The sequence below is a fragment of the Gadus chalcogrammus genome, chromosome 17 (assembly GCF_026213295.1).
Source record: "Gadus chalcogrammus isolate NIFS_2021 chromosome 17, NIFS_Gcha_1.0, whole genome shotgun sequence".
Classification (NCBI taxonomy): Eukaryota; Metazoa; Chordata; class Actinopteri; order Gadiformes; family Gadidae; genus Gadus; species Gadus chalcogrammus.
In genome coordinates this window covers 3,677,034-3,696,871 of record NC_079428.1, presented here as the reverse complement: position 1 = coordinate 3,696,871, position 19,838 = coordinate 3,677,034, and the positions used below count along the sequence as shown (strand labels likewise).

At 47.6% G+C, this 19,838-nt stretch overlaps 2 protein-coding genes across 2 annotated transcripts; both read left to right on the top strand.

Moving 5' to 3' along the window:
- Positions 1-341: 341 nt before the first annotated feature.
- On the top strand, positions 342-3,344 carry LOC130370131 (G-protein coupled receptor 26-like). Its single transcript, XM_056575818.1, has 3 exons — positions 342-1,230; positions 1,660-1,773; positions 3,085-3,344. The coding sequence occupies exons 1-3, from the start codon at positions 560-562 to the stop codon at positions 3,320-3,322; spliced, it is 1,023 nt and encodes a 340-aa protein (XP_056431793.1). The 5' UTR covers positions 342-559; the 3' UTR covers positions 3,323-3,344.
- A 2,543-nt stretch (positions 3,345-5,887) lies between these two features.
- On the top strand, positions 5,888-15,896 carry LOC130370078 (carboxypeptidase Z-like). The gene is made up of 11 exons (XM_056575746.1): positions 5,888-6,129; positions 6,590-6,619; positions 7,528-7,932; positions 9,630-9,857; positions 10,332-10,558; positions 11,397-11,558; positions 12,612-12,770; positions 13,241-13,373; positions 13,639-13,778; positions 14,117-14,216; positions 14,903-15,896. The coding sequence occupies exons 1-11, from the start codon at positions 6,018-6,020 to the stop codon at positions 15,325-15,327; spliced, it is 2,121 nt and encodes a 706-aa protein (XP_056431721.1). The 5' UTR covers positions 5,888-6,017; the 3' UTR covers positions 15,328-15,896.
- The last annotated feature ends 3,942 nt before the right edge of the window (positions 15,897-19,838 follow it).

Genomic DNA, 19,838 nt, shown 5'->3' with positions numbered 1-19,838 from the left:
AAATAAAACCAAAAAATAAAGAAAAATACACAGTAGGCTACACAAATACAAAAGTAAGAGAACCACAAAAAGAAAATCTCCTCTCCAGTCAACTAGGCCCATCCATCAACTTTTTGCTCATCTCGGCCGTTCCGTCGAGAACCGAACGGTTGTTCCAGAATTAAAGCGTTATTTTGACATGCGAAAACAACCGTTTATTGGAGGAAGCTGCGCCTTCAGCTGAGGCGGTTGGGTGGGGGGATGGGGGGGGAGGCGGTACATTTGAGGCGCAAAACGCTGACGGGTTTGGCTCGGGGAGTGCGCGCGTCTCCCCATGTAGCGCGCTGCTGAGATGGAGAGTCGCGTGAACTCCCCGTCTCAGCAGCGCGCATCGGACAGCGCACGAGGAGCAGCAGCACAGTGAGGGGCGCCAGGACGCGGTGCTTTGACAGTTTTTGGAGTTCATTGTTCCATTGTAGAATTCACGGCAAACATCGGCACAATCATGGCGGGATTTAACTTCTTATCATCGGCGAACGGCGCAGGTGTCCACGCGACCCGAGTGGACCCGAAGTGAGAAATGGACTTTGCAGAAATCCTTTTCGCGCTCTTTATCGTGGTGGTCGCGGTGGTCTCGCTGTTGTCCAACTTGTCGGTGCTGCTATGTTTCGTCCACAGCGCCGAGATCCGCCGACAGGTGCCGGGCGTGTTCACCATGAACCTGTCCTTCTGCAACATCCTGCTCACCGTTCTCAACATGCCCACCACAGTGGTGGGCATCGTGCAGAACCGCCAGCCGTTCGGCGACTGCGCCTGCCACACGGTGAGCTTCCTGGACACCTTCCTTACCGCTAACAGCATGCTGAGCATGGCGGCTCTGAGCGTGGACCGCTGGGTCGCCGTGGTGTTCCCCCTCAGCTACGCCACTAAGATGCGCTACAAGGACGCGGTGTTCATGGTGTGCTACTCTTGGGCGCACTCGCTCACCTTTTCGCTCGTGGCGCTGCTCTTCTCCTGGGTGGATTACAGCCACGTGTACGCCTCGTGCACGCTGCAGCTGCGCGAGGGGGAGCGAGACCGCGCGGGCTTCGCCGTGTTCACCGTGGCGTTCCACGCCACGAGCTTCGCGCTGTCGCTCCTCACGCTGTGCGTGGCGTACCTGAAGGTGCTGAAAGTGGCGCGCTTCCACTGCAAGCGGATCGACGTGATCACCATGCAGACGCTCTTCCTGCTGGTGGACATTCACCCCAGGTAGGGTTGTCCCCACCAACACGCGTGCGCACACGCACTTACGCGCACGCACGAACGCAGACGCAAACGCCACACAAAGGCATGCACGAACGCACACACACACACACACACACCACGCACACACAAACCTAAACACACACACACACACACACACACACTTAAGCACACGCAAAACACACACACATGCAAAACACATACAAACGCACGCGCAAGCACACTGCATCATGATCTGGGCCTCTCGATGTGGTCCCATGTTACACACACACACACACACACACACACACACACACACACACACACACACACACACACACACACACACACACACACACACACACACACACACACACACACACACACACACAGACGTATATTTACTATTCATCAATGTCGTTATTATTGGCAGTAAAGGTGTTTGTGTTTTTTCAGCGTGAAGCAGAGATGTTTGGCCGAGCAGAAGAGGAGAAAGCAGAGGGCCACTAAGAAGATAAGCATCTTCATCGGCTCCTTTATAATCTGCTTCGCGCCTTATGTGACTACAAGGTTAGTGTGAACAGTCGCTCATCCACTTTATTCATCCATTCATTGTAGCCATAACTAAAATGCTTTTTATTTGTCTATTTCTTTTTTTTCATTTACATGTTTATTTATTAATTTAAAACGATTAAATTAATAAATAAGGCCCTTAACAGTGCCTTAGATTGTGTTATAAATGCTCGAGTTGGTTGTTTCCTAGTCGAAAATGTCCTATTCATAACGTTAGACATAACCTTATCATCATGACAGCCTGTAAAACACATAATATCAATCCTTCGAACCCAATGAAAAACAAGTCTGTGCAAGCAGTCTACAGGCCCTTCATAATGGTATCACCCACTCCAGCGCCTGTGGTAGCACACCAAGCCGCAGGTGACCAGCAGTGTGATGGGGTGAGGAGGACAGTGTACACCAGGCCGGTCCCAGCTCATGCATTATGGGTGTGAGTGCTGCTGTCTCTCCTCGCGTTGTATAATGTTTTGGAACATGACCCAGTTAGGTCTTCAGTTTCATACACTTTTGGTTTTAATATTCTATACGGCTTCCCAAGCCCGGAGTGAACTTTATTACACTTTATTCATCTCAAGGCAGGAAATTAGGGAGGGTATTATCGAGAAATAATATCCGGCACATTATAGGAAGTTAATGTTATTAATATCATACGATTTGGTCGATTATCTCCTCCGCCAAACCAGCGCACCAACCAGCGCTGTTCATCAGTTCTCACTTTGAAATTGTAATTTAATTGAAATGTTATCTTTTTGTTGACCCTTTATGCCCCGCCCCTTTTCCCGCCCACCATCAGGATGGTGTAGCTCCTCCCCTTTCATCTCCTCCTCACACAAAACTCCACATACAAAATAAACGTTCGTCAATCCTCACCGTTTAAAATGTTTTAACGTTTCCTCAGTCCTTTATGCCCCGCCCCCTCTCTATGCCCCGCCCCCCAGCACCACCACGGTGGCGAAGCCTCTCCCCTTTTGTCTCCTCCCCTCACAAAGCTCCAAAAACAACAACTGTTGCGTTCATCCCTGATTCTCTTCCTAATCACTAATCCCCAAGTAGTGTGAAGATGTTAACCTTCTCCTTCTGCCCTTCATATGCTCCAGCCCTATATGCCCCGCCCCCCCAAGTACTATCAGGTGGACGAAGCCCCTCCCCTTTTAGCACCGCCCCTCCAAAAACCACAACAGGAAGGAGCGTTCATCCCTCATCCTCTTCCTAATCACTCATCCCCAAGTCGTAGATGTTAACCTTTTCCCTTCTACTCTTCATGCTCCACCCCCCTCCGCCCCTCTATGCCCCGCCCACCACCAGGCTGGCGGAGCTCCTCCCCTTCGTGGGCGTGAACCGCCACTGGGGCATCGTCAGCAAGTGCCTGACCTACAGCAAGGCGGCGTCGGACCCCTTCGCCTACTCCCTGCTGCGGCAGCAGTACCGCAAGGTGCTGATGGGGGTCCTGAACCGCCTGCTGCGCCGCGACCTGTATCCCTCCTCGGGCCCCAGCAGCTCCATGGACACGGAGAACGACTACTGCCTCCAGAGGATCACCTAGCGCCGCCGCCGCCGCCGCGCTACGTAGCACGCGGACCGCCGGGGGGGGGAGGGGGACAGCCGAGGGCCGATCATGACAGGGGTCGCGCCCTGGAGGATGTAAAGGATGGGGAGAGGTGGAGGGGGAGGAGCACTTTGGGAGGGATTGGAAGATAATTACATATGGGCACTCGCGCGCGTGTGTGCGTGTGCGTGTGCGTGTGCGTGTGTGTGTGTGTGTGTGTGTGTGATGGAGAGAGAGGGACGGAGAAAAGGGATGAGATTGTGATGGATGGAGGGGACCAGGTGTGTGTGTGTGTGTGGGCCTGCCTGTCTCGTCTGCCTGCCTGTCTGTCTGTCTGTCTGTCTGTCTCTGTGTGTCTGTGTATGTGTGCGTGTGTGTGCGTGTGCCAGTGTGTGTCAGTGTGTGTGTGTGTGTGTGAGAGAGCGAGAGAGAGAGACCTGGAGACAGAATGAGGCCGAGGTAGAGGCATGGATGGAGAGGGCAGGATATTGTTAGCAGGAAGATGATGTGGGGGTACGGAGACGGATTACGTGTGTGTGGGCGGGGGGAGGGGCGGAGGGGCAGGAAGAGACAAGGTGGGGGGGGGGGGGGGGGGGGGGGAATTAAAGCCCACTAATGAGGTGGACGATGAATGAGAGGAGGTGGTGGTTGGGAGGGTGGGGGGAGGAGGGGGGAGGACAGATGACAACGTCGGGGCAGACGCGTGGGCTCTGGACCAGTACCGGCGCAACGTTGATGGCGACTGCTTGATGTGTGTCAGTGTGTGTGTGTGTGTGTGTGTGTGTGTGTCTGTGTATGTGTTTTTGTGTGTGTGTCTGTGGCGATAAACCCAATCCACGTGCAAAGGTGTGGAAGCAAAGCACACGCCGTGGATAGATAACACAGGACGCTGTGTGTGTGCGTGTGTGTGTGTGTGTGTGTGTGTGTGTGTGTGTGTGTGTGTGTTTGTGTGGTTTGTGTCGATTCCTTGTGCGGCTGACCGGTGACAAACCGCACAATCTTCAACCGACGGGCTCCGGCGCTGTAGAACTGTGGTTTATTCAAGGGTGTCAGACACAAGGGTGTCCTATGTAATCTACATGTAGCACCCTGAGGACGCAAGGACAGGAGACGGAGCATCACCATGACAGAGAGTACAAGTTAGGAAAATGCTATTAATTCCATCTACAAACGGCAGACATTTTAGGTTTTTATTTTTTATTTGAATACGCCGTCCCACACACACACTGACCTTTTGCATCTTCAAAGAGGCACACAGATATGAATGTGAGGGTTGGGGGGGGGGCAGCTGTGTGTGTGCGTGTTTGTGCGTGTGTGTTGTACTGTCACTGCAGGGCTCTGCAGATAGTCACTGGATGAAAGTGTCATGGCTTCAAACGCCTACCTTGGATACTCTGCCGTTGTGTGTGTGTGTGTGTGTGTGTGTGTGTGTGTGTGTGTCTGTCTTTGTGTGTGTGTGGTTGTGTGTGTGTGTGTTCACTGTCAGATTGGACCGCATCGTCGTGGGTGAACCGTGCGGCCATTCGCGTTCCATTCTAAGTCCATCTCACCCGTATCACTGAATCGCTGAAATTTCGACGCACTTTGTAAAGTCGGGAGTAGTTGCAAAACGCCAAAGGCAAGTGTCATTTTAAACACGTCGCCGGGCGTGACCTGTATGTGAATGTACCGTAGAGTCCGTAGGCTACTTTGGACTGAAAAATCTATTTATATATAACTGTATTTTGACCAGTTGACTGAGGAAAAAACCTGTTTGTATGGATATTTACAATGACGTTCTATATTTTGCACTGTACAGGCCATATTTGGTAAGGTGACCGCTATCTTTTACTGAAGGCAATGTTATGTAGCATATGTTTCCAAGTGCTTTTAATACTACACTGTTCCGTGTCCGTGCCAGATATTTGACTATGTGAAGTTTTGCGACACTGTACGCCAGATAGCTGCTTTTATCAAAAAGATGTGTTGGGTGATGTACATCTGTCACGTTTCCAATGGAGAGCCACTCTGTGTTCTTTGGCGGTGTGAATCTGTGCAATAAAACCCTTACTAAATCTGTAACCACTGTTCATGGTGTGTGTTGTGTGTCCAGTTTTATTGAATTTGAAACACAACCAGGACTACATCTGTTTCTTTGTCTTATATATAAGACTACAATCAAACACAAAGACAGGGGAATTGGAAAATGAATAGCATCATTGACCAAGTATGTCTGCCAGTCTCTCGGTCTGTCTATCTATCTCGTTCTCTTAACTCCTAAGTTATTTCTTTCCATTTAATTTAGCACTCATGATGACAGCCCCCTAGCCATTAAAGGTGGAATGAGGCCATTTTCCTGGTTAACTGACATTAATGGTTAACTGTAGCCCCATTTGGTCCAAACACCCATATGCTTGATTTGAATGAAAGGCTGCAGGCTATGAATTTCGATTCCCAATTCAAACGAATTAAAAAAAACATGTTTCAACCTGTTGGCATCTTTCTTGTGGTGGAGCAACTATTTCACTGGTGCAACTCGATAGATGACCGTAATGCGTGTAATAAACTGGCTCTTGGGAGATGTGCTTTTGCCGTTCCGGGAAAGTGTCTCTCTCTGTCTGTCTCTCTCTCCCTCTCTTTCTCTCTCTCTCGGCTGTTTTACAGATGCGAGGCAGGCAGTTGTGTTGGGCGCGCGTGGAGGTGCCACATCAAAATGGATCCGGAGACGTGGAGCAGACAGCAGATCGTGTTGATTCTGCTCGGAGCGCTCACACTCGCCTCTTGCTACCCACAACACCGATGTGAATACGAAGATTATCTTTTAGGTAAAAATTATAAATTGTTTTAACAGTTTCACAAATGCACAAGTAGCGTGTCGTTTGCTCTGCATGCAGAAACTGTTCAGCACGATTTTAAACTTTTCCTCTGCGTAGAGACGCCATGGACTGTTATGGTCAACTAGAAAATATCTGGAAATTGTAAGATTGATTTAAGATACGAAATGCGAAACCTTATTAAAACTTATTTTAAAACTTGTCAAACTTTTGAACTTTAGAAGTAGTTGTGACAAATCCTAGTAAGATCAATGAAATTAGATGTTACATTTCAATAAAATGCATCCAAACCCTTGGTTAATTTTGAAGGTTGATGATAGACAGGAATTTGCTAGAATGTTTGCGCAACATCAGGTTGATATGATAAGGCACTATGGATGCGACTGGAAGCCCAACTCCGCCCTCTAGCGGCCGGTCCCAGTAATTCACTACCGCCTTGATTTTTCTGCAGGCAGATGCAGGTCTCCGCTTGGTCGAAGACGTGAGTATTTTAAGTTCAACCTTTGGAGGACTAAAACAAGTTGCTGATAGATCCGTTTGCCTTTACCAATTGTTCAGATATATTGAACAGATAACTGTGGCAAGTTGTCCATTCAGTAAAGATCATATTATAATTCTAACTAATTGGCCTGTAGTATTTTAGTGTTTTAGTCTTTAAATCATCTAGCCTAAGAAGACAAACGATTTGATGACAGTCTAAATACACTGACTTAACAACAGTTTTTTTGCTCTTAGCTTGATTAATAGAATACTCCTAATTTAGAGTCTAAAGGATCCCATATGCGTAGCTGTGGAATGTCTTTAACGTGACCTCAGTTCCAGGCCATGCTCTTCCTCACCATTAGAAAGAGATCACAAGTCACATACATAATGGAATCCAGTCCAGCACCGCAGGACACCATAGGGATATTTTTAGATGATTAATGGCTTTTGATTAAATATTCAAAACCTAATTTTCGGCGATAATCCAACTATTTGGTGCTTGATTGAAGATGTTACAACGAGCCGAAAGATTTAGGGGACGTTGTAAATGAATATTTTAGGATCCCCGGCCTATCTCTGTGCATCCTGCGGTAACGGAAGCAGATGGCTTCCATTTGCACATAAGTCCCATATACTGCTAACACTCACACCTTATTATCTACTATGCATACGACCACTGTGTCTAAACCATGAAACATTTCCGAATATATATATATATTTTTTAATTAACCTTTTTTTAACCTTTCTTTTTAGAAATGATTTTAAGATTTTAAATTTTTTAAGTTGAATAAAATTGAAAATAAATAAATAAATCGCTGTAAACGTTTCATGGATTAGCTGTAGCGATCGGGTATTGCGGCGATGAAACGAAATTCCCGAATAAAAAACAAAACAAATCCCCGGCAGCCAAATGCACGGAGATCCGGCTGTCCTACTGCGAGGACATGCCCTACACCGAAACGCTGTTCCCCAACGCCCTGGGCCACACCTCCCGCGAGGAGGTGGAGCTTGGCGCCGAGTACCTCCTGATGAGCGTGGTGGAGACGTTGCTTAGCAGCGGCGGTGGCGGAGGAGGCGGCGGCGGCGGCCAATGCAGCCCGGACGTGCGCATGCTAGGCTGCGCGGTGATGACGCCGCGCTGCGAGCATGACCGGCCGATGCAGCCGTGCCGCCAAGTTTGCGAGACGGTGCGTCGGAGGTGCGCCGCGGCCTTCGACGCCATCGCCATGGCGTGGCCCTACTTCCTGGACTGCGACCGGTTCTTCGTCAGCGAGGAGGAGGGCTGCTACGACCCGCTGGAGGGCCTACGAGGTGAGGAGGAAGAGGAGGGCGGGACAAAATGGACGCCCGCCGCGTGACAAAATGGACGCCCGCCGCGTGACAATGGCGGATAGATTGGAGCCATTGGCAATTAAAACGTACTTATCTGGGTTATATGTTGAAGCAAATGTTTGATCTGGTCATCCTGTCAGGTAGGAATACCGTTTGTATTTTTTATTTCGGACCTTGCATGGTACCTTTAAACTTTTTTCAAACTCGCGTCAGTGGCCGTAGTTACCATGACAACAAGGGCCACCATCATAGTGTTCATAATAAGGTCCCATAAGCTGCTTACAAAACACTTAAATATTACTTTCATATGCTCTGGATTCTATTGGGGTTTAAAAACGTCTTCAGTTTAAAATCGAATTGTAAACTGAATAAACACACGCACACACAAGCCAATGTATAATTGAGTACAGCTATACAGTGCATGGCGGATTAGTAGCACCGTCTGGCTAGCAAACTTGTGTGTGTGGCACATCTCAGAGGAAACATGAGTCGAAGGCTCTCTCTCTCTCTCTCTCTCTCTCTCTCTCTCTCTCTCTCTCTCTCTCTCTCTCTCTCTCTCTCTCTCTCTCTCTCTCTCTCTCTAACTCTCCCTCTCTAACTCTCTCTCTCTCTCTCTAACTCTCTCCCCCTCCCTCTCTCTCTCTCTAACTCTCTCTCCCTCTCTCCCTCTTTCTATCTCTCTCTCTCTCTCTCTCTCTCTCTCTCTCTCCCTCTCTCTCTCTCTCTCTCTCTCTCTCTCTCTCTCTCTCTCTCTCTCTCTCTCTCTCTAACTCTCCCTCTCCCTCTCCCTCTCTGTCTCTCCCTCCCCCTCTCCAAAATAAACTCACTTTATTTGTTTTGAAACGTGACTATTTCCCCTCTGCCTTCCAGGCCTGGTCTGTTCGGTTGACCTAGATAGTGGACATGCTCGGACCATCCCTCCAATGCGAGTGCACTTCAGGGCGGTGTATAAATCATTTAAAGCAGAGCGTTTAGCTCTCAGGAACCAGGCCCTCGCAGGGCATACTGCTGGCTCACACTGAGAACACGTTCACCCCAGCTGGCCACTTTCTTGAGGATGGAAAAGGACTCTTAATCTGTCGTGAGTCAGCGTTTGAGTCATTTGAACATCGCGTCGCGTGATTACAATCTGGCCTGAACCAAATATGGGAAGGGAAGGTATTTCTCGTCACATTTGGCAAACGCTTTGTCGCACCAGTGCCACATGAAAGAAATTCAATTCTGTGTTATTTGGTTCAGACGTCTGGAAACAATGTCCAGTCCAGTCCCTTTCATAGTTAATTTCTGGTCTTTATGAAAGGACCATGCAGCCTGAGATGTTTCCCTTCTTTTCCACTCATAGAGGTCACAATAACACCAAGAAACAGAGAAGTTACAGAAGACTAGATGTTTGTAAAGGATTTTGTTTGGCAGTTATGAGATTTCAGGGAAAGCAGTAAAATGTAAACAGATATAGCCGCCTTTCTTTCATCACTATACATCAGTAATGAAGGGACCTACATGATACCTCGTTGATTTTTTATTTTCTGCGAAACATTTGCCTATAGCTAAAACAACGTCCTCAGAAACCTGTAAAGTATAGTACACCATGTTAGTTGTTCATTCTATTTTGTCTTTAAAGTGAGCTACCTCCAGATGACCTTTGACCCCCGCCATCTCGGTGTGACCCCATGCAGTGGAGCAGGACGGAGACGACTACTACGGAGGCCTGCCCCCCGCCGAGGACCCCTCCTTCGGCTCCATCCGCTTCGGCCACCACTCGGAGGCCGAGCTGGCCAGCGTGCTGTCCCAGACGGCCGAGCGCTGCTCCGACGTCGCCCGCACCTACTCCATCGGGCGGAGCTACGAGGGCCGCGACCTGCTGGCCATCGAGTTCTCCGGCAACCCCGGCCGGCACGAGCTGCGTGAGTACTACAGTGGTGCCGGGTTCTGGGTTCTCCTTTTGGGTGACGTTCTGTCGTTCTCTCACGGCTCGCTCGCTCGCTCTCTCTCTGTCTCTGTCTCTGTCTCTGTATCTCCTCCCCCTCTCTCTCTCTCTCTCTCCCTCTCTCTCTCTCTCTCTCTCTCTCTCTCTCTCTCTCTCTCTCTCTCTCTCTCTCTCTCTCTCTCTCTCTCTCTCTCTCTCCCACTCTCTCTCTCTCCAAGTCCATCCACAAATTAAAAGCACAGCGTCCACAAATGATACATTTCAGACATAAACTTTACCAACATCCCCCTTTTACATTGAATTATTCATGTACATGTTTTTCTACAATTTCTTTTCCCTTTTGTTTCTCGTGGAAAAATCTGAATACAATGAACCCAGACCAGAATCCCACTTGCGATGAAGCTCTGGGCCGACCGATGTCTTCTCCTCCTCCTCTTCCCCCCTTCTCCAGTGGAGCCGGAGGTGAGGCTGGTGGGCAACATGCACGGCAACGAGGCCCTGGGCCGCCAGCTGCTCCTCTACCTGGCCCAGGACCTGTGCAACGAGTACCGGCAGGGCAGCCCGCGGGTCCAGGCGCTCCTCAACACCACGCGCATCCACCTGCTGCCCTCCATGAACCCCGACGGCTACGAGGTGGCGGCGGCCGGGGGCCAGGACGCCACGGAGGACGAGGAGGAGGTGGGCCGCCCCCGGGGAGCCGCTGGTGCTGGGGGGCTACTTATGGGGACAGGTGTTGTGTACAGGTGTTGTGTACAGGTGTGGAGTGTGAGTGTTGTGTACAGGTGTTGTGTAAGGGTGTTGTTTACGAGTGTTGTGACAGGAGTTGTGTACATGTGTTGTGTACAGTTGTTTACAGGTGTTGTGTACAGGTGTTGTGTACAGGTGTTGTTTACAGGTGTTGTGTACAGGTGTTTATGTACAGGTGTTGGGTACAGGTGTTGTGTACAGGTGTTGTGTACAGGTGTTGTTTACAGTTGTTGTTTACAGGTGTTGTGTACAGGTGTTTATGTACAGGTGTTGTGTACAGGTGTTGTGTACAGGTGTTTATGTACAGGTATTGTTTACAGGTGTTTATGTACAGGTGTTGTGTACAGGTGTTGTTTGCAGGTGTTGTGTACAGGTGTTGTTTACAGGTGTTGTGTACAGGTGTTGGGTACAGGTGTTGTATACAGGTGTTTATGTACAGGTATTGTTTACAGGTGTTGTGTACAGGTGTTTATGTACAGCGGTTATAAGACAGGTCATTTACAGCTGTTGTGTATGAGTGTTGCATCCACATGTTAAATATGAAGATGTTTGAAACAGGTGTTGAATTTAGGTTTTCCTTTCATATGGATAAAGTAAAGACTGAATCTGCACAGCCTACTGATATTTGCCACATTTTTCCACCACACATCACAGAAAATATCAAATGCAAGCCTTCCTCTGCTGTTTAATTCTCCTGGTGTTCCCGACAGCTCCAGCTGATATTCCGATGACGGTCATTGCCTGACCTCTGACCCCACTCCGGACTCAGGGCAGGAAGTACGGGGCCAGGAACGTCGGCAGGACCAACGCTCAGGGCATCGATCTGAACCGGAACTTTCCGGATCTGGCCTCCATCGTCTACCGCCGCCGCAGACTACGGACCTATAGGACCGACCACATTGCCATCCCAGACTTTTACTGGTTTGGTAAGGTACAGTATAGAGCATCATCCATGTATCCATAGACATAACCTCTACCAAACCAGACTGTTACTGGTACAGTATAGAGCATCATCCATATATCCATAGACATAACCTCTACCAAACCAGACTGTTACTGGTACAGTATAGAGCATCATCCATATATCCATAGACATAACCTCTACCAAACCAGACTGTTACTGGTACAGTATAGAGCATCATCCATATATCCATAGACATAACCTCTACCAAACCAGACTGTTACTGGTACAGTATAGAGCATCATCCATATATCCATAGACATAACCTCTACCAAACCAGACTGTTACTGGTACAGTATAGAGCATCATCCATATATCCATAGACATAACCTCTACCAAACCAGACTGTTACTGGTACAGTATAGAGCATCATCCATATATCCATAGACATAACCTCTACCAAACCAGACTGTTACTGGTACAGTATAGAGCATCATCCATATATCCATAGACATAACCTCTACCAAACCAGACTGTTACTGGTACAGTATAGAGCATCATCCATGTATCCATAGACATAACCTCTACCAAACCAGACTGTTACTGGTACAGTATAGAGCATCATCCATGTATCCATATACATAACCTCTACCAAACCAGACTGTTACTGGTTTGGTAAGGTACACTATAGAGCATCATCCATATATCCGTAACCTCATTACCGATCCCACTTATCTGATCGTTGTGTGATCAGGCGTTATACACTGACACTCTTAACCATTGCCACAGCGACTTTATATGTCCTTATATTTACCCATTCTGGGTAATGCGTGTCTACAGATCCCGCCCCCAGCCACATGATTGGTCTAAACAAATTTTAAGCGGGAAAAAAAGTGAAATGCCTCATTCCCTCAGACCTGAGCTTGCTTGCCACCTTTAGATATGAATCTAAAGGCTGATTTGTTAGACTAGGTATTACTTTATTACATCCTCATCACTCATTATTTCCCTAATAGCTCATTTCAACCGTCCGTGGTTTGGATGTGTACTCCAACGCGTCATCCCCTGTTGCCATGGCTCCAGGTCGCCCCGGAGACGTACGCGGTCATGAAGTGGGTGCGGTCCGTCCCCTTCATGCTGGGGGCTAATCTCCACGGTGGGGACCTGGTGGTGGCCTACCCTTACGACCTCTCCAAACACCCCCAGCAGCACAAGCTGTTCTCCCCCACGCCAGACGAGAAGGTGAGGGGTGAAAGGCCAAAGGTCATTGGTTAATGCTCACACAGGAAACTCTCCTCTTCACGTCGCTTCATGGGAAATATTAGAGTGTAAATATGTGATCAAATTGTGAGTGTATACGTTTGAAATTGTGATTGTGAGTGATTATTGGTTTAGATTTGGATTGATTACCTTTTAGAATGTCTAGCTACACCCCTGAAGTTGTTAATAATATAACACATCTAGGCTTATATGATCTTTGTTTGGGGTCAATGCGGACACAGATTCTTTGTTGATGCATGTGTATCTGTTTAAAAACCTATAACTCTAGAATTATAGTTCAATGACGATAGAAGTGATAACAAGGTCATTTTGCAGTTATTGGAATTTATGTTTGGAGACGGTTCTTAGATCCTGGCTGTGGGCCTACTTTGAATTTCGACTAGAGCGCAGGTGTATAATCAGCATGACCAGCCGCCGGTTCCCTTTTCCAGGTGTTCAAGATTATCGCGAGAACGTATGCAGATTCTCATCCCACCATGGGCCGCGATCAGGCATGGTGCGGGTCGTCTCGCGCCAGTAAGAACGGAATCATCAATGGAGCGCAGGTGTCCAGTTTTGCGGGAAGTAAGAGAAAACAACCACGTTACACACAACTAGGATATGCGATAGAGGATGCATGTCCACGTGCTGCCACTAGAGGGCTCTCTTGGATCGTTTAAAATGTTAATGTTTCTCATCGGAGCCAAGTTTGAAATGAGCTGCATGAAGTCTTGCGTAAACTTATTAACATCATGTTAACATGGAGGGGTAGCGACAGTTCGAGTAACAGTTATTGCAAATATTCAAGAATAACTTTGGATTTAAAACAGATTGCTCTTGGTTTTGTCAGGTATGCAAGACTTCAGCTATCTCCACACCAACTGTTATGAGGTGGCGGTGAATCTGGGCTGTGATAAATTCCCTGCTGAAGAGGATATGGAAAACGCCTGGCACGAAAACCAGGAGGCGTTCATTTCCTTTTTGGAAGGGGTAGGAATAAGATTTTAATGTGGTTTTCTACTTTTTCTTTTGTCATTGAAATTACAGGGTTAGTCCATCGAAACAATACTGTTCGCTACCGTTTGTTTTTTATACATATGAGGTAGTTTTGCAAACATGTCTTCAAATCCATCGGCTCACACTGCTACTGCTACCTTACCCATCCCATAAAAACAACACAAACAATACAACACAACGAAACACACATATTGGTCTTACATTTTTATAATGCACATCAGATGCTCCACAGAAACAACACGTTCAGCCACTTCCCACCAGGTGGTCCCTGTTGGAATCAGTCCTGTAAACGATATGTGTGTGTCCCCCAGGCCCATCGGGGCATCAAGGGCCTGGTGAAGGACGAGGGGGGCAACGGCATCAAAGGGGCCCGGGTATCGGTCCGGGGCGTAAGACATGACGTCACCACAGGTAAGGCTCTGCTCACCTGGCCCTGACGCCGATGAATGGCCGCACACTGTAGTTCTCCCGCCCAGTTCTGTTTGAAGGGGAGGGGAGGTCCTGGAGTTTAGAGATCACCTTCCTAGACTCTGCATAGCTTCCCCCCACATCCCCCTTGCGCAATTATTGTATGTTGTACCTCCTGGCACTTAATGTACGCACCTATTGTATGTTGTTCTTCCTGGCACTTAATGTACGCACTTATTGTATGTATGTTGTACGTCCTGGCACTTGATGTACACACTTATTGTATGCTGTACATCCTTGCACTTAAAAATAGTACTTGGCATTGTGTAGCGTCTTATCCTAGCTAGCTTTGCTGTGTACGGGGAATGGGTTAAGCTAGTGATCGTTAGTGCTTGGCACTTGGTTTGATGAACATCCTTTCTGTACCGACAGCGATACATTGTTGTTTCTCTTTCTTCTGAGAAATTTACCTATTGTAAGTCGCTTTGGATAAAAGCGTTCTGCTAAATGTAAATGTTATCCGTCCCTCCGTCAGGGCGACACATGATTCAGTAGTTTATTCTTTGTGAGGAGTGGGGCTGTATCGTGGGATTCGGATTAGCTAACCCTTAGCATGCAGACAGTAACCTAGCACCCTCTCCCCCCCCCCCCCCCCCCTCCCCCCCTCCCCCCTCCCCCCGGACCCCCAGCCGAGCAGGGGGACTACTGGCGCCTACTGGCCCCCGGGGTCCACATCCTGACCGCCACCGCCGCGGGCTACACCCGCGCCATCAAGAGGGTCCGTCTCCCGCCGGGCATGCCCCACGCGGGCCGGGTGGACTTCGTCCTGACGAAGACCGCGCTGGAGCCCAACGCCACCGCCCTCAACCGGGTGGAGGAGGAGGTGGTGGTGGTGGTGAGGGCGGAGGAGGAGGAGGGCGGCGGCGGCGGCTACTACAGCGAGCAGGACGACTACGAGCGCTTCGACCCCTATAACCACTTTGAGCGCTACACGGCGGCGGCGCTGGCGGCGCGGCGGCAGGAGCGGCGGGCGGAGAAGCCCTGGTGGTGGAGCTTCTTCGTGGGGTCGGGGGTTGGGGCGGCCCCCACCTGGCTCCTGAGGAAGGAGGATTAAGGCTGAGTTATGGTTACACGTCGACGCAACGCCAAGGGGGTTTACGGACCCGGTTTACGTCCAACGCAAAGGCCTGACGTGCGCCTCCCTAAAATTGTTACTTTGCCTCGAGGCGACGCAGCAGCAAGGGCTGTGATTGGTCCGCTCCCTCAAACCTGATGCAGAACCATAACTGGGTCACGTCTGCGTTGAATGCGTCTGCGTGGTCATTGCGTTGCGTCGATGTGGAACCTTAACTGAGCCTTGAGGCCGACAGACAGGAAGTGACTGAGCGGGGCAAGCTGTTGGTTGTAGTCTCCACTGTGTCTTACCAGGTTGTACCGTGTTGTCTGGACGGGGTGGGGAAAGGGGGAGAGGTTTTGGTTGGGTGGTTAGGGGGGGTTGGCTTTTGACATACAGTAGTTGCACAATTTCGATATTTCCCTCGAGTTAGGCCACAGGCAATAGTAAGCTGTTTCCAATCAAGAGTCATGAATCAAACAAACCGCTTTAGGTGTCAAAGACTTTATATCTACTATATTTGTACACTCACATTTCTGCAAACCGTTAATAAAAAAATATGGAACTACTTATTGTTGTAGGATTGGATCCAACAGTTTTTTTTCTTATGGACAATGAGAAAAACTGTCGATAAAAAACTGTATTTTAATGTAATTTAACTTATAAGTAGATTTTTTTTCATCTTTTATTTTATATATATTTGTTTATATGTACAATTTAATTAATTTTGTTTAAGTTCCTAAGGGGATGTTAGCAAGCATATTTAACCATGCGTCAATAAGGCGCAGATGCACCAGCCGGCTGTGTAGCTGCGTGCTCAAGTCAACAGTTTAATACCCGCTTCGATCTTTTCAAAGCAAAACATTGCAACTGAAACACAGACTAGGGGTGTGTTAGAATCAGATTATTTGAATATGAATATGAAAAGTACTTTATAGCCGAAGCGTAACGTCTTGAACCGAATAGAAGTATAAACTGAGCCTGTCTGTGAACCTCCGCTGGTAGGGGACTGCTATTGGCCACTGGGTCTGGCCAATAGGAACGCGATGCAGGTACGTGAGACACTTCCGGTATGTTAACAACGGTATTTTATGAAACTAACAATGGAAAAAACATACAAACCCCGACTAGGTGCTCCATTATAGGCCTGTAATATCAATAGATTCAGAAGAGTTGGCTAATTCGATCTTTAAAATGTGTTTTCAGCCTCCAGCCGCCGCCTTAAATACATGTTGACGCAGGGCCGCAGACTTGGATACAACATGTTCTAGATTACATTTTGCATGGTAGGGAAGTTGATTGCAAGCAAAAAAAATGCTAAATAGGTGATATCGCTTTAATCATGCCTTTAATCGTTGTTTTTTTGTCTAATTCGTTGTGTAATATCGTGGAGTTTCACAACAGCCACGTGGCGCAGTGTCATTTCATGTCTGCGCTGACGTGCTTGGGATCCCCACCTGGCCCACGTGGTCTCCACAGACACGTCGCCGTTCATTCTGTCAGAATGACTTGATGAGTCAGGTTTTGACGGGTCGAACAAACCTTCACTGTGTCGGTAAAGGATTGACTACTACTTGATGGACTACATGCACTATGCATGTGTACATGGCTATACACTTTTGATAAATATAAGGAAACTTGAAAACTATGGCATCGGAGATGAGTTTATTATTGAGGAATAAGAATAACTGGTTTATGAAAAATATGTATGTGTGTATGATTACATATATATATATATATATATATATATATATATATATATATATATATATATATATATATATACGTGCATTTATCCCATACACACATAACAGTTACACACACACACACACACACACACACACACACACACACACACACACACACACACACACACGGGGTGAGGGTTGCCTTGCTTTCATAGCAAATCAAAAGTTTGCCTAAACAAACTGATGTCAGAAACACTACAGCCCCATTAAGTTCGATGGGCTGGTGGTTTTTTTTTCTCTCTCTCTCTCTCTCTCTCTCTCTCTCTCTATCCCAGGTGACTTGTGTGACTGAGGCGTCACATGCTTTTCCTTGTGTAGGATTGACCCTGTTTACCTTGTGAGGACCCTTACTTTAAACCGCCCACGTGAGTTGGGGTCACCCCAGTTTACTTTACGGCTGAGAACCTAGCGGGGACCTGTTCAGCATTAGTTAGTTCTAGGCCGGTTGTGGGCACATAGGCCACAATAATAGCACATGTAATAGGGGATTATATAGCCCCGGCAATTAAGTATATTCTTGCACATGTGTACTTTCCTCTAAAAGACTAATTCAAATGAACAATTTAACCACTCTGATCCCATTCTCTGTTTGGATGTTTGTGTATATTCACTCAAAGCTTCACAGTTTTAACTTCTAAGGAAATGTTAATACTGTAGATTTGTTTTAAAGTCAATGCATTCCAGGTTGAATGTCATCAGTAAGGGATTCAGCATGTGGAATTGTATCATGCAAGCAAACCAACAACAGGATAGGATGTTACTCGGGAATGATTGTTAATCACCCATCCTACTGCAACCATAATGTGATTGGTTGGTTTTGTAATGATAGACATGTGACACAGAAACTTAACAATTGTGGCGACTGCAGTATATGGGATATATCCGACGGTTACTCAATGGAAAAAAGTCTAGACTATTTTTCAAACTTCCTTTTCCTCTTTTTATATTTTTGCAAAAGGTTAAAAAAAAAACATCCGGTAGCGATCCATGCTTGTTACAGTGTTTTCCAATCAATGGATTTTTTTTTAAATAGTATTCAGATCTGAAGGGAGTAGCCTGTACCTAGATACGTTTCAAATTAACTTTATTTGTGAGTTATGAAACAAAGTTGGAAAAATATGGCCAAAGATTGCCTGATGTTTAGTTAATCTCTTGCTTTACAAACACCCCCCCCCCCCCCCCCCCCCCCCACACACACACACACACACACACACACACACACACACACACACACACACACACACACACACACACACACACACACACACACACACACAGTGTTGTGTTAGGCCCTTTTGAATGGGGCTGTACGCGAAGAGCCTCACACAGGGAATACTCACTGTGCCGTGCTAAACTCGCATAATTGCAAAAACAGCATTTCATTTCCTAATAATGGCTCAGTGTCAAGTCCAATTCAGTCTGCCTGTCCGACGGCAGCAATTACGGGATCGTACATGTGCAGACAACTCCTCCAGCCGGGTGATAATAAGCCGCCCTCTTTGTTACGGACCTTGAACAAACTCGGGGGTGGGAGAACGTGAAGCCGAGATAATGCGACGAGTCGAGCGTGAATGTACACAAAAACCCGCCAATCGCCCCTTGTGGAAAACCCCTCGACTGTGACAAAAGCAGGACCCTAGTCCCGAGTAGAAGGTGATTCCGTTTTTAATAGTTCTCGGGGGATCCCGAACCACAACACGAACAGAATGGGGACGAGATCCAGCTGCTCGTTTGGCGGAAGTCACTTTCTGTGTGAAAATAAGGCGTGTTGTGGGTAGACTGGAGACCGGTGGTTGGGTGATCCTTCGTGGGTCAGTGATGGGCCGGGTTCCTTTTGTCGCCTGTGATTCTCCTACCTCTTTATTTGATGCTTCTCCATCAGCGTGACGGTCAGGAGGTCACGGTTACAGAAGGGCCCACACATAACATCGGAGGCCCGGGCACTGGTTTCTCATGACTGACCGGTCAGATCCGGCAGTCCGTGTTTGTTGATGTAGTCGACCCCAAGCCTATTTGTTGTGGTTTGTTGTGATTAGTGCTTGAAATGCTCTAGTACCTCCGAACGCAGGGGCATCAAAGCAGAGCCCTGGGTTGTTAATAAAACGGGATACTTTTATTGCGGCCCTAGAGTCCCCCTGGTGGTAGACAGTGGTCCTGCATGAGGTCGTTTGAAAAAGTCCAGGTTTGCACATCCAATCAAGTGAAATACACAAAGGGGTTTGATCAGATTGGTACAAATACAAACGTAATTCATTTGGGAGTTCATATGCTTTCGGATAGACTGTTGTGGGCGGACTGAGCTAGGAAGAGCGGACGACACAGGAAAGGGGAAGAAATTAGAATCACAATTAGCGACCTATTATCAAATTAGCATACATCTTGGAAACAGATGTTTTTCCGAGCTCTGACCTTTATGCTTCAAACCCAAACGGGAAGAGTCACCGGAGACCTGGAAGAGCCTGAAGTCCAGAAAACAGCTAAAACCACGTCAGTAGGGATTAGACCCAGGGAAGTAGTGTTGTATCCCAGACCTACAAAAAGAGAGAGTATACTGTTTGTACGTTGGTGGATTTAGGTTCTATGGAGTTCTGCATCATTGTTGCCCTCCACCCCAGATAAAACAACAAACAAGGCAGAATCCCTCTATGTAACTTTCCGTGTGAAGCAAGGACTGAGCAGTTGAAACGTTAACCTGATCATATGCTTGAGTTGAAATGTATTTCTGTTGGTTTTTCAAGAGCCCATGGCCACAGGCAATGGAAT

Bases quoted from the DNA above. Each gene is read 5' to 3' on its own strand.
- LOC130370078 (XM_056575746.1), top strand. From the start codon at position 6,018: ATGGATCCGGAGACGTGGAGCAGACAGCAGATCGTGTTGATTCTGCTC. The intron at 11,559-12,611 runs GTACAGTATAGA...CCATGGCTCCAG, and splicing joins ACTTTTACTGGTTTGGTAAG to GTCGCCCCGGAGACGTACGC. The intron at 12,771-13,240 runs GTGAGGGGTGAA...TCCCTTTTCCAG, and splicing joins CCCCCACGCCAGACGAGAAG to GTGTTCAAGATTATCGCGAG.
- LOC130370131 (XM_056575818.1), top strand. From the start codon at position 560: ATGGACTTTGCAGAAATCCTTTTCGCGCTCTTTATCGTGGTGGTCGCG. The intron at 1,231-1,659 runs GTAGGGTTGTCC...GTGTTTTTTCAG, and splicing joins CTGGTGGACATTCACCCCAG to CGTGAAGCAGAGATGTTTGG. The intron at 1,774-3,084 runs GTTAGTGTGAAC...GCCCACCACCAG, and splicing joins GCGCCTTATGTGACTACAAG to GCTGGCGGAGCTCCTCCCCT.